Genomic DNA, 14782 nt, shown 5'->3' with positions numbered 1-14782 from the left:
CTACATGTATGGCAGCCATTCCATTCCACTGTCTGTTGAATTCCAACACAGGCACACCTCATTCTACTGAATGAGGTCCTGATTAGGGGATCACCTGAACCAAATCTTATTTAACAAGAAAAAGTATAAAAACCACTCCTGTGGTCATCACTATCCTCTTGCAATACAGTGCTAGTAGTACCTCAAAAGTAATTGGAATCAAAAAATAACTACTGACCATGCGTTGAAAAGGAAAGTTTTGAGTGAGGAAAAGAAGGGTTCAAGTCTGGCTTTACTGGCAGAGGGATACAGTGAGCGTCAGGTTGCTTCCATCCTTAAAATTTTAAAGACGGCGGTTCATAAGAACAAGCTCAAGCAGCACACATTGGGGACAACAAAGCTGCAGACCGGCAGAGGGCGAAAACGACTCTCCATTGACCGGGATGACCGCCAACTCATTCAAATGTCACTCAGCAACCGTAGGATGACATCAGGTGACCTACAAAAAGAATGGCAAATGGCAGCTGTGGTGAAGTGCACGGCGAGGACGGTTCGAAACAGGCTCCTAGGGGTAGGGCTGAAGTCGTGCAAAGCTACAAAAAAGCCCTTCATCAATGAGAAGCAAAGAAGAGCCAGGCTGAGGTTTGCAAAAGACCATAAGGATTGGACCGTAGAGGACTGGAGTAAGGTCATCTTCTCTGATGAGTCCAATTTTCAGCTTTGCCCAACACCTGGTCATCTAATGGTTAGACGGAGACCTGGAGAGGCCTACAAGCCACAGTGTCTCGCACCCACTGTAAAATGTGGTGGAGGATCGGTGATGATCTGGAGGTGCTTCAGCAAGGCTGGAATCGGGCAGATTTGTCTTTGTGAAGGACGCATGAATCAAGCCAAGTACTAGGTTGTCCTGGAAGAAAACTTGCATCCTTCTGCTCTGACAATGTGCCCCAACTCTGAGGATTGGTTTCTCCAGCAGGACAATGCTCCATGCCACACAGCAAGGTCAATCAAGGTGTGGATGGAGGACCACCAGATCAAGACCCTGTCATGGCCAGCCCAATCTCCAGACCTGAATCCCATTGAAAACCTCTGGAATGTGATCAAGAAGAAGATGGATGGTCACAAGCCATCAAACAAAGCCGAGCTGCTTGAATTTTTGCGCCAGGAGTGGCATAAAGTCACCCAACATCAATGTGAAAGACTGGTGGAGAGCATGCCAAGACGCATGAAAGCTGTGATTGAAAATCAGGGTTATTCCATTAAATATTGATTTCTGAACTCTTCCTAAGTTAAAATATTAGTATTGTGTTGTTTAAAAATGAATATGAACTTATTTTCTTTGCATTATTCGAGGTCTGACAACACTGCATCTTTTTTGTTATTTTGACCAGTTGTCATTTTCTGCAAATAAATGCTCTAAATGACAATATTTTTATTTGGAATTTGGGAGATATGTTGTCAGTAGTTTAAAGAATAAAACAAAAATGTTCATTTTACCCAAACACATACCTATAAATAGTAAAACCAGAGAAACTGATAATTTTGCAGTGGTCTCTTAATTTTTTCCAAAGCTGTGTGTGTGTGTATATATATACACACACACACAGAGCTTTGGAAAAAATTAAGCATCTCTACATATATATATATATATATATATATATATATATATATATATATATATATATATATATATATATATATATATGTATGTATGTATATTATGATTTGAAATTTGAGTTAAAGAGGTGATTGCTTTAACAGAGAAAGGGTGACCCAAACAATTCCCATAGAGGCTGGGCACGCTCTGGGCACAGCTAACAGCAATGCCACCAGCATCTGTTTTTATTGTACCAGTGTCTGAAACTGAGAATTTACCTGGGATTTCAGCATCCTCTATCCTCTTACAAGGAATGTGTCGAGACACAGGTTTTAATTTTTTTGTTATACATATTAAATAATGAAAATGATCATTTTGTATATTTAGTAACAGTATCTGAGCGTGTATTTCAGTTCGAGTGGATGGAGGTAACCCATCTTTGCAGGTAAATGACTTAAAACCGAGGATTCATGTGTCAGAATATCAAATACTCTAAGCAGTATTTATGGTACCTAGCAGAGCAAGAACCTGTTCAATTAGAAATAAGTCTAGTTATGGCTAGAACTTGCACTGATGACTTCAATTGTCCGGTTGCTTCTGCTACCAAAATCAGAAGCAAAAACATACAGACAGTTTACCATGGCTGCACTCTCAGAGTTAATCTAATTATATGCATGTTTCAACACCAAGGAGTTGGTTTCTTAGTTTACACACTCCCACAGAATGCTGTGTCTATTTAAGACCTAAAGCAAATGGCATTTAAGGTCACTGTATAGTTTTGGCTGTATTTTTTATTGATTCATTTTATTTTTTTAACAAGCTCATCTCAGGGACCACGTCATTTTATGTAAAGACAGGTATGAAGCAGAATGGATCCATGAACAAACTGCACAATAATTAATGCACTTTAATGAGTTCATTTATTGATTCTCATGTTTTTTGTGTTTTGTTTTGTTTTTTTATCATGCGTGAACTCAGCACAGTAAATGGGATGCAAATGTTTGCTAATCTATGCTAATGAAAACAACTGCGTAGAAGCAAGACAGCAGTAGAGTATGCAACGCAGTCACTGGAGGGGACACTGTGTCTGAGCAAGAGTGGCACAATCTTCAGAAACCACTAACTATTAAACTACACAGGTATATCAGACTATTTAGTATCTTTTGTAAGGAAGTACAAAGAATGAATTTAGCAAAGAAAGCTACAGTACGTCTGGTTTCACAGACCACAGTCAGCGCTGATCTTGGACTATCTAATGTTACCTTACGTAAGCCAAAATCTGTGAAACCAGCCATGAGAAGGACTATATTGGGGCATTGGAAAATATATTTTTGCAAAGTAAAACTTTATTTACCGGCTAAAGTTTGAAGGCGCATCCTACTTCTTAAAATACTTAAAATGTTGTTAAATTTGAAGCCAGTGTGTTGTTTTGGATTTTGGTATTTTCTAAAAATAAAAATGCAGATTGAACATGGGCTGCTTTAGAAAGAACTTTAAATTGAGGCAGTAATGTGTTACAGAGTTTCAAAATCCAGGAGATAGAATTATTGACACATATTGTTTGAGCATAAACCCCAAAGGGTCCGGCGTGTCCACAGTGTGTCCAAGGGATCCAACCCATTTTCCTCCAGAGAAATTTATTTCAGCAAAAACACTAAGCGAAAGAAAAATGGAATGGGTAAATAACGCATCTTAGAAGATCAAAATGCATCCAATTTTCATAGTAAATGTACAGTGGCTTGTGAAAGTATTGACCCCCCTTGGCATTTTTCCTATTTTGTTGCCTTACAACCTGGAATTAAAATGGATTTTTTGGGGGTTTGTATCATTTGATTTACACAACATGCCTACCACTTTGAAGATGCAAAATATTTTTTATTGTGAAACAAACAAGAAATAAGACAAAAAAACAGAAAACTTGAGCGTGCATAAGTATTCACCCCCCCAAAGTCAATACTTTGTAGAGCCACCTTTTGCAGCAATTACAGCTGCAAGTCTCTTGGGGTATGCATCTGTAAGCTTGACACATCTAGCCACTGGGATTTTTGCCCTTTCTTCAAGGCAAAACTGCTCCAGCTCCTTCAAGTTGGATGGGTTCCGCTGGTGTACAGCAATCTTTAAGTCATACCACAGATTCTCAATTGAGATTGAGGTCTGGGCTTTGACTAGGCCATTCCAAGACATTTAAATGTTTCCCCTTAAACCACTCGAGTATTGCTTTAGCAGTATGCTTAGGGTCATTGTCCTGCTGGAAGGTGGACATCCGTCCCAGTCTCAAATCTCTGGAAGACTGAAACAGGTTTCCCTCAAGAATTTCCCTGTATTTAGCGCCATCAATCATTCCTTCAATTCTGACCAGTTTCCCAGTCCCTGCCGATGAAAAACATCCCCACAGCATGATGCTGCCACCACCATGCTTCACTGTGGGGATGGTGTTCTCAGGGTGATGAGAGGTGTTGGGTTTGTGCCAGACATAGTGTTTTCCTTGATGGACAAAAGGCTCAATTTTAGTCTCATCTGACCAGATTACCTTCTTCCATATGTTTGGGGAGTCTCCCACATGCCTTTTGGCGAACACCAAACGTGTTTGCTTATTTTTTTTTTTAAGCAATGGCTTTTTTCTGGCCACTCTTCTGTAAAGCCCAGCTCTGTGGATTGTACGGACAGATACTCCAATCTCCACTGTGGAGCTTTGCAGCTCCTTCAGGGTTATCTTTGGTCTCTTTGTTGCCTCTCTGATTAATGCCCTCCTTGCCTGGTCTGTGAGTTTTGGTGGGCAGCCCTCTCTTGCCAGGTTTGTTGTGGTGCCATATTCTTTCCATTTTTTAATAATGGCTTTAATGGTGCTCCGTGGGATGTTCAAAGTTTCGGATATTTTTTTATAACCCAACCCTGATCTGTACTTCTCCACAACTTTGCCCCCGACCTGTTTGGAGAGCTCCTTGGTCTTCATGGTGCCGCTTACTTGGTGGCGCCCCTTGCTTAGCGGTGTTGCAGACTCTGGGGCCTTTCAGAACAGGTGTATATATACTGAGATCATGTGACAGATCATGTGACACTTAGATTGCACACAGGTGGACTTTATTTAACTAATTATGTGACTTCTGAAGGTAATTGGTTGCACCAGATCTTATTTAGAGGCTTAATAGCAAAGGGGTGAATACATATTCACGCACCACTTTTCCATTATTTATTTTTTAGAATTTTTTGAAACAAGTTATTTTTTTCATTTCACTTTACCAATTTGGACTATTTTGTGTATGTCCATTACATGAAATCCAAATAAAAATCCATTTTATTCCAGGTTGTAAGGCAACAAAATAGGAAAAATGCCAAGGCGGGGTCAATAGTTTCGCAAGCCACTGTACCAACATTGAATCATTTGGTGGCTTCAAGTGATTCGATTTAAAATCACTTACATTATAGACACATTCTTAAACAAGTATGGGATTTTACTTCACAAGTTTTCCTACAGTGAAACATAGACACCGGAGTGTATTTAAACTGTCAAACTTAATTCTAAATTAAATAAATACATTTTAATGCAGTGCATACAGAACACCATGAAAGGAGATTGTGTAGCACAGGGGTTTAAAGCTTTAGCTTTTCATGTCTGGGGGCCTTTAAATCCAGGTTGTCACAAATTAAATGAGTTTGATGACTTCAATGTACAGTGTATGCTGTGTTTTCATGTGCCACTGAATTGAAAGTTCTTTGTAATCATCCCTGTTCATTTCCATCCAGACCCAGATAAAAGCAGTTTGAATCCACCAGTTACAGTTAGGATTGCAGAAATCGATCTCTCCATCTCAATCTGATACAGGAAGTGACCAAAGAGCATCCAAAACCAAGTACAGGAGAAGAGGTTTGTTAAAAGCCTAAAATATCATGTTGGCAGAATGGAGGACTGACAACACATTTACTACTGGCGCAATATTGGGTAAGTGAACAGGAACAATATGAAAATGTGATCTATTCAGGGGACTGTTGACCAGCGTGAAATGTCCAGTTGCAGGTTAGAGTGTAAGAATGATATGCATGGAATTATAGGACATTGGGTTTAACAAGTTTCATTGAGCAGATAAAATTTTAGCACCATCACACAATTGTGCACAAATTAGTTTCACTAGGAAGTTACTGATAGGTGAAATGGTGGCTGTATCACTGCAGAGATGATAGACAAAGAGAAGGAGAGGTGACACATTTTACTGGACTAACTCAACACTAATTCATCAGTACCGGTCTATAAATATCAACAGATCATTGCTGGAAGCTCCCAGTTTCTATATTTTTGTCTGCAGCCAGTGTTAAAAGTAGTTACACACCAAATCACCCCCCACCCCCCCCACCCCAAAATAAATAAACAAATAAAATTATAAAACAAGAGACAGCAAGTGCTTCAAATACACCATGCATCACCCATGTTACACTGTTACACTGAACGAGTTTGAAAGAGCACAGATCTACCTTCTGCAATTTACTCTTTCAATGGAGAGTGAGATCTCCTCAGGGAAAGTATGATTTAAAGCTTCTGACCAATCCTGGCTAAATGGGACTGATACAGTTTCATACAGCTCTGGTATTTCCTCCTTAGGAAGGCATTGATTACATTTACCAACAATTTAGGGTATTTAAAAACAACCAAGGTTTATATAAATACAACATTTCTTGTACTGTGGCATGGATTTAAAAAAAAAAAAAAAAAACACCCAAACATATTGGCTTTCGAAATGAGTTTATCACTCAGGTTTTAGGAAACATAAATTAGTACTGTTCTTAGTCTAGTTACTGATTCACATGTTCTTATCTTTTGAGACAAATTCTACAGAGAGCTAGCCTCAAATTAGAAATTGAATGAGTTGGCATGAATACTACCCTTCCCTCTGTGTCCTAATTTTGTCTGTACACTTAGTAGAGAGTAGTTTACGTTGTATAGGCGTTATTTATGGCACATGCCTCTGCCAAACATGTGCCAGTCAAAGTTTAAATGTCAAATACGCAATTGATTTCTAGATTCATTTCACTTCATAAGATTGTTGTGAACTTCAGAACTAATAATTGCAGTACATTTATGTACAGACGGGCTCAAGCAATACTGGTATCTGGAAGCTACTAAATACAGTCTAACTAAAAATACTCAACTTGGTTTTCCTTCGCCCTAAAGGCAATAAAAAGATCTATCTGTCAACACGGCTAATAGGAGGGGAATAATGCATCCCAATCTGTAACGGAGCCAATTAAAAAGCCAACAAAAGGATGAGGGAGAGAGCTATTATTACCCAATCCTATTATTTTCTCTAACACAGTATTTACTGGAAGAGGGTGTGTGTGCATGCAGTTTAGCAGCCTCTCACAAAACCACAACCCTTTTCCATCTTTTCAATTTGCATTGATACGAATCAAGAGGCGCATAGAAAACAGGTCCCTTCAAAATAGCTCCAGTTCAGCAAGCCAGCCACACAGTGGATAACAGAACGATTTGCTCTTGCTTGAGTTTTAAGGAATATTTTATTCTTCACATAAAATTAACATTGCAGTAAGGCTACATCAGAGAATGCAGTGCTGTTTTATGACCCGTTACATCACTGTTCTAAGGATTTGCAGTTATGACATTGTAGGCCGAGAGGAACACATCCCAAACATGGCAGTGCATTGTGGGAAACATTTGTTCAATAAGCCCCTAAAAAAAAAAAAAAAAAAAACTAAAGCAAAATTAAAGTAACAATGTGCAGAGTGAACAAAAAAAATTTCATTGTTACACGACTCAACAGAGTGATTGTTTTCCACAAAAAACTTAAGTCCGTGACTATAACAAAATGACTTGACTGGTGACCTCTCAGCTTATATATATATATATATATATATATATATATATATATATATATATATATATATATATATATATATATATATATATATATATATATATAGATAAATACCATATTGCAAAAGTGCCTTCTTGCAAAAGTATTCAGAACCCTGACCAATTCTCTCGTATTACTGAATTACAAATTTTTTAATACACTGAAACTCAAAATCAATTATTGTAAGGTGACATTGGTTTTATGTTGGGAAATATTTTTAAGAAAAATAAAAAACTGAAATATCTTGCTTGCATAAGTATTCAACCCCTATGCTGTGGATGTTCCCAGTATGCGCCGATGAAAGAAATTGCCCTAACGAGGACACAATTACCTTACCATTGGCCTCCACCTGTGAACCATTAAATTTGCTGTCACATTTTCTGGATAAAAACCCCTGTTGAAGGATAATTGGTAAGGCTGTGAATCTGAAGGAAAATGAAGAAGTTTGAGATAAAGTAATACAAATGCATAGATTAGGGAAAGGGTACAAAATAATATTCAAGTGTTTGGATATCCCAGTGAGCACAGTTGGATCAATAATCAGGAAGTGGAAGCTGCATCACACCACCCAGGCACTGCCAAGAAAAGGCCGTCCCTCAAAACTCAGCGCTCAATCAAGAAGGAGACTTGTGAGAGAAGCCACAGAGAGGCCAACAATCACTTTGAAGGAGCTACAGAGTTCAGTGGCTGGGAGTGGCGTAATGGTGCACCAGTCAACCATATCAAGAGCTCTGCATAACACTGGCCTGTATGGGAGGGTGGCAAGAAAGAAGCCGTTACTCAAAAAGTACCATATGAAAGCACGTCTGGAGTTTGCCAGAAAGCATGAGAGTGACCCAGCTGCGATGTGGGAAAAGGTTTTGTGGTCAGATGAGACCAAGATAGAGCTTTTTGGCCAAAACTCAAAGTGCTATGTGTGGCGCAAACCTAACACTGCCATGCCTCAAGACACACCATTCCTACAGTGAAGTATGGTGGTGGCAGCATCATGCTGTGGGAATGCTTCTCATCAACAGGGACTGGGCATCTTGTTACAATTGAAGGAAGAATGGATGGAGCATAATACAAGAAAATACTGCAAGAGAATCTGCTTCAGTCCGCTAAAAAACTGAAGCTTGGGAGGAAATTTACCTTTCAGCAGGACAATGATCCCAAGCACAAGGCCAAAGCAACATTGGAGTGGCTCAAGAACAAAGAGGTGAATGTCTTACAGTGGCCCAGTCAAAGTCCTGATCTCAATCCCATTGAGAATCTGTGGCACTATTTGAAAATTGCGGTCCACAAGCGTCGTCCCACCAACCTGAACAACCTGGACCAAATCACTCCAACACTGTGTGCAAAGCTGGTACATACTTACCCCAAGTATTAATGTGTGAGGGTTAAATACTTATGCAAGCAAGATATTTCAGTTTTTTATTTTTCTTAAAAACTAGGGTAAAAAAATAATTGACGACAACATTTAAAAAAATAAATAAATAAATAAAATGGTAAACAGAGTGACACTATGGAGGCACAAAGAGACAGACATTTTGGTAAACATTTTATCTTCCCAGCATGCACTTCAAAGAGATTGTGTGTTTTTCGTGTTGTCAGTACTCTTGCAGTGTGAAAGGAAAATGTTCTCAATACACTTGAAAAGATGGAAGTGTAATCAGTACACAGTACATTTCCGCAGGAAAGAGCTGAGGACAGTTGGTAAGTGTACTGTGCTCGGTGCATTCACAGAGTGAAAGGGCCCCCAGTTCTAGATCCTGAACGCATCTTTTGTTTTTGTTTTTTTGTTTTTTTAAATTTGGGCCCTTATTATATGAAGAAGGTTTTTTTTTTATTTGGTCAATCCTCAACCAAATGTTTTCGTACTGTACTTAACAAAGATGAAGAAAGATGAACTGAAGAAAGATGCATTAGATTAAATCATTTACAGAGTCTAAAAAAAGCTTTTAAAAAGACACTGCATATGCAATGCGGGTGAATCACACCTGTGGATGTGAACACATAACCATCCATTTGAATACCCAGGTAGTGAAGGTATCATCATAAAAACAACGGATTTAGTTATATCCAGTGTTCCCTCTAAGGCTAAAATGCACAAATACAATAACAATCTTCACACTCAGTTTACTAACTTTCGCAAGCTATTCTCATAGATATCAACCTTAAACTATCATTTTGAGTTATTCACACTGTGTATGTCGTGAGAAGGCAGTGTTTAAGATAAGAACCTACGCAATAGTCAGCGTGCCCGCAAACAGCCAAGTAAGATCAGTGTATGCCAGTGCCAAAATTACTTTGAGGACCACTGCATTAAAAGATCATATTGCCAGTCGTGAACACATAGAGACAAGAAAGTAAATAAGACGGCAGCAATGGCAAAGCACTGCATTCTTCTATGCTGAAAACGAAGGTACTGTACTGCGCTCAGGCAGGGCTTTCCTTAAGTAAGCCAAATTAATTTCATGTTTATTGTTTAGTTTATTTCTTTTATGCTACCTGTCTTTAATAAAGCATTAATCAGCAATATAAAACAATGGCCGTTTCTTAATTACATTATATTATCTGACGATGAAAAAAGAAGCTCAAAGCTATTTCTCTAGCTATACATTTCCTTAAAGGAAACTGATCTCATGTGTAAAGGATATAGTCACTACACTACACACTGGTTGTTTAATAAAGACATTCTGTCTGGAGACACATCCTTGTTAAATTTTAGATTCTTTGTAGATTAGAGCAAATGCTTCTTCATTCCTGCTGCAAGTTGGCTCATGGTGTGGGTCAAGCAACAAAAATATGGCTAAACAGAATACACAAAAAACGTTCCTTGCGATAGTGAATCCTTCACACAGGCGTGGCTGTTTCTTATTTCGCCGGCCATCATGCATTTTGTCTTGCTCAACCCGGGTCAAAGCACGTCAACCTACATCCTGAGGTGGGTCGCTGGAACCCGGGTCTAATTTATAACCAAGATCAAACCCACCAATCCCATCTTCATAGCCCCAAACACAATCAACCAATAAATCCACAGCCAGGCATCATAGCTGCTGTTCACTAACTGGCCCAGCCCTGGAAGGTGAGCTGGACCCATCCCCTACACCCCCATGGAACAACATTAATATTGCTTGTGAACAAACTGTTTTCCAAAACCCAGTGGAGGCTACATGGAAATACTCCTTATTTTTTGAGTAATTCCCTTTAATTTGTCGGCAGGTATTAAATGCATCAAAACACACCTATTTATTAATGTGTTGATTTCAAAACAAGAAAAATTACTCTTCTTTCACCTTTACAATTGAGTGTCAATTAATGGCAATTAAGTTCTGAAGTATGTGTTTTAAAAGCTAATTGGAAGCACATTATCCTCTCATCTAGGGTGCTGACATTTTTACTGCTGTACTGAGGTGTGGCAGGTTACAATACGTCAAAATCGAGGATGATTCCTCTACTTTATCTGAAGTTACATGTTGTGTCCCACAAGATTCTGTTACTGGACCCATTCTGTTTACATTATATATGCTGCCTCCGGGTGCTGTCCATAGACATGAGGTACACTTTCATTGCTATGCTGATGATACTCAACTGTATTTATCTTTGAAGCTGGGTGATTCCTCAACTGGAAATGTTCTGACTGCCTGTCTTGCTGACATTCAGCAGTGGATGTCAGAAAAACTCTTGATGTTAAACCCAGATAACAAAGAGGGATCAAAAAGTCAACTAAATAATGTAGACTCATCTGTTAATTGAGTGGACAGCTTTCCTTTTGAGTCAACGACTGCAATGAGAGATCTAGGTCTAATTCTTGACCCAGATCTTTCATTCGAACCTCATATTAGGAATGGAATAGTTTTTTTCTATCTTGGAATATTGCTAAACTAAAACCCTCGCTTTGGCAACATGATGTTGTGATTCATACTTTTGTATCATCCAGAATTGTTTACTGCAATGTCCTGTTTACTGGGTTTTCAAGTTATGTCTTATCCCGATTGTAGCTTGTGCAAAATGCAGCTGCTAGGGTCTTAACAAAAACAAAACAATATGACTATATCACGCCTATCTTAGCATGCCTGCACTGGCTTCCAGTTCGGTTCAGGATTGGTTTTAAGGTTCTGCTAATAACCTACAAAACCACAAATACTTCAGTCCCATCTTATTTGAATGACTTCTTGATCCTGTATGTTCCCAGACGACCACTCCGATGACAGGATGCTGGATTGCTCACTACCCCAAATAATTTTTTTTAAAGAATGCAGGCGGTAGAGCTTTCAGCTACAGGGCTCCTAAACTTTGGAATAAACTGCCTAGTTTCATAAGGGAAGCACCAACCACTGCTGTTTTTAAAACAAGACTAAAGACACATTTTGATAATCTCGCCTATTTATCTTAAAAATGACTTGTCAGCACCTTTTATTGTTCTGTTCTTACTGTTTTATTGTTTTAACTTTTTATTCCTGTTTCCTGCTGGATTCTGTTCTAAATTGACAATGTACTGTTTTGTTTTTTTCACCCTGTGAAGCCCTCTGCGACAATTCTATTGTGTCGGGCGATATAATAAATAAAGATTGATTGAGTGCTGCTGGGTGAAGGCTCTGCCGGTGCACGTGTGTGTGTCGGTGTGGGAAATATTGGGTTGACAGTGAAGGGGTTACATTTCTCCCTGTCAAAACACGTGGGAATGTGGCTGGAGCCGACAACTGAATACGTGATTAAATGATTACTTAGGCTCCAGCCACAGGTGTATAAAATAGGTGTTCACGGGTGTTAGTAAGAATTAGTCTTTGTGTTATGTGGTGAAGGTATGTGTGCTAAGCTGTGTATATAAGTAATTATCGCTGGGGTGTAGGGGGGTTTGTGAAGCCGTGGTATTGGACGAGGCAGCTCGGTCTACAACCGCGGTCTTTAAAATGATATATTCTTTTTTGCTCAACTGCTGGTTTTGGCTGCCGTGGCGCTGTTGTATTGTTTCTGTCTTTTGTTTGTTGTTTTGTTATTAAAAGTGCGCAAAAGCGCGTTTAAACCTGCAGCTTTCTTGTCTCTTGGTGTCAGAGTGAGATTGCAGACCTGGAGACTCACACCAGGAACTGCAGGCTTATTTTGAGAACGAAAAGAAAGAAAAAAAAAAAAAAAAGATGACAGAATGCTGGCTGCCAGAATTACTTTTTTTAGGCTACTTAAAGAAAGAAGCAGGGTAGGTTTGTGTATGTAGGGTACCGTATTGTATGCAGTTTGAGTAAAACACCTCTCTGGTTATACCAGATTCCGACAGTGTATAGCTGTATGGAAAACTGGACTGCAGGTGGCCCCAACATTACACTTGCCTATCTACAGCTCACAATCAACCGAACAAAAATATAGGACTTGTGCAAACTTTAACGCAATTCTCATTTTATTAGTGTAAAAACCATAAACACACACATTTGTAAAAGAAACATAGTTATTTGTTTTAACTTCATTTTTTTTTTTTTCTACACTGCCCATCAGTATTTTCATACAAAAAGTGATGGAACATGACAACTGGATTGCAAGGTGTAAAAATATGAATACACCAATTATTCACGAGTTTAAAACTGGTAAGCTGTGCAGTTAAAATACACATCTCCTTAGCTGGGCCGACTCCCCAGTGCACGAAGTAGCCTAAATAGCAAACTGTTCAGTAGCTTGTTTTTATCAATATCAAGTAGATCAAGAGTAGATCACACAGTACCTCGGACAACTTGTGCTTATATTAGGCTACTGAGTGGAAAAAGAGAATCTGCTAAATTCATCAGTCTGTTTCTACCCCAGTAGAATGCTTCTGCTGTAACTGCAGTATTGTGCTGCAGCTGCAATAATGTTCAGGAAACTGTGGTACTAACTGCTTTGCAGTTGCATGGCTCTTTTATGTTTGCATTGAAATGTTTTTTTTTTGAGAGGGTAGAAGGGCTACCGGTATATCAAATTGTGTTAGACACACATGTTAACAAACCACTGCTTTAGCTGGTCGCTACATAACACATTCAACTACACCAACAGTAGTACCCAGTTATTTCATCAGAATTTATTTTGCATGCGAATATCACCATTGTGTACATGTGTAAACACGGTACCACTTTAAACTAAATTGCTTTGCAAAATGTAACTTTGTTGTTGTTAAATAAATGACTGTACTTTACCGCCTAACCGACTAATATTACTACTACTACTACTACTACTAATAATAATAATAATAATAATAATAATAATAATAATAGAGTACCCTATGTTTAAGACCTTCAGATTTTAAATACAAACAGCCTTCGGTCACACGTGTGGATTCTTTGGTTCGTGTGCATTAATGCTCTGGTGAATACCAGGATAACCCCAACGAATTACTCACCGTCCCAGTTCAGACTCCAATTCATAATAATCAGCCAGCGTCTCCTCCTTGTTAGAGCCGTCGATCCAGTATTCCGAAGCAGCCCCTGTTCTGGAGGAGGGCATAGTGACTTTCAGCATCCCCGGTGTTTCTATCAGATAACCTGCTGTTCGCAAATATCCCCCAGGGTGAGTCCAAGATGTGATATCACAATGATCGAAAAAGAGTGTACGCCTAATAGCAAAACTATACAATTGCAAATACTAGGTTAAAATAAAAAGAAACGCATTTAAAATATATACATCTAATTATCTGGTTTGGTCAGAAACAAATCAAAGTTGTGATAACTGCAAGAAAAAGAAGACTGACTTGCTGTCACACTACTGCTCCTTTCACAAGACTGAGTTCATTAGAAGCAGTACCGTAATGTGTGGCGGTACAGGGCGGCCAAAAATGCATTTAAGCTTGGTTTCCACTGGGTCCTAATGCCTCCCATAACAACTATTGTCACATTTACAAAATGTACCCCTGTATTATACTTTTTACTGCGTAACAAATATGTTTTTGCAAACGTGTAAGTATGTCAAATCACTAATTTACAACTGACAGTAACAACAACAGCAGTATGTTAACACTTATTTATATTTAAAAATAAATAAATAAATAAATAAATAATAAAAACACACATGAAAATCAGTGATATTGTTCTGTAGATCACCTGCTTGTTTTCTGGGTTTGTTTTTATACAAGAGAACCAGTGATAATTTCGCTTGTGCTAATAACTATAAAGACATCACAAAGCAACGCTTTTCATCCTTTTAACACTTATCAGTCTACTTCTGCAATTAAGCTTGTGTAGCATATTGGTGAACAATGGCTATTGAAATGAAATGGAAAAATGAATCCTGTTAATGTGTTAAAAAAAAAAAAAAAAAACCCTGTTAAGCGTCAATAGTAATGCGTCACAGACTGACCGATCCACTGAATCCCTAACCAATCCTTAACAATGGCAGCATG

The 14782-nt window shown here is 38.6% G+C and overlaps 1 protein-coding gene across 1 annotated transcript in view; it reads right to left on the bottom strand.

Annotated features, from left to right (window-relative positions):
• Positions 1 to 14174, bottom strand: part of LOC121301879 (calcium/calmodulin-dependent protein kinase type IV-like) — a 94371-nt gene extending 80197 nt beyond the window's left edge. The window contains exon 1 of the mRNA XM_041231570.1: positions 13787 to 14174. Within this exon, the coding sequence (XP_041087504.1) occupies positions 13787 to 13905 (119 nt within the window). The 5' untranslated portion in view covers positions 13906 to 14174. The remainder of the gene's footprint in view (positions 1 to 13786) is intronic.
• Between the last annotated feature and the right edge of the window lie 608 nt (positions 14175 to 14782).

The sequence above is a fragment of the Polyodon spathula genome, chromosome 2, assembly GCF_017654505.1.
Source record: "Polyodon spathula isolate WHYD16114869_AA chromosome 2, ASM1765450v1, whole genome shotgun sequence".
Taxonomy (NCBI): Eukaryota; Metazoa; Chordata; class Actinopteri; order Acipenseriformes; family Polyodontidae; genus Polyodon; species Polyodon spathula.
The sequence above is the reverse complement of the archived record's forward strand: the minus strand, read 5'-3'. Positions and strand labels throughout refer to the sequence as shown.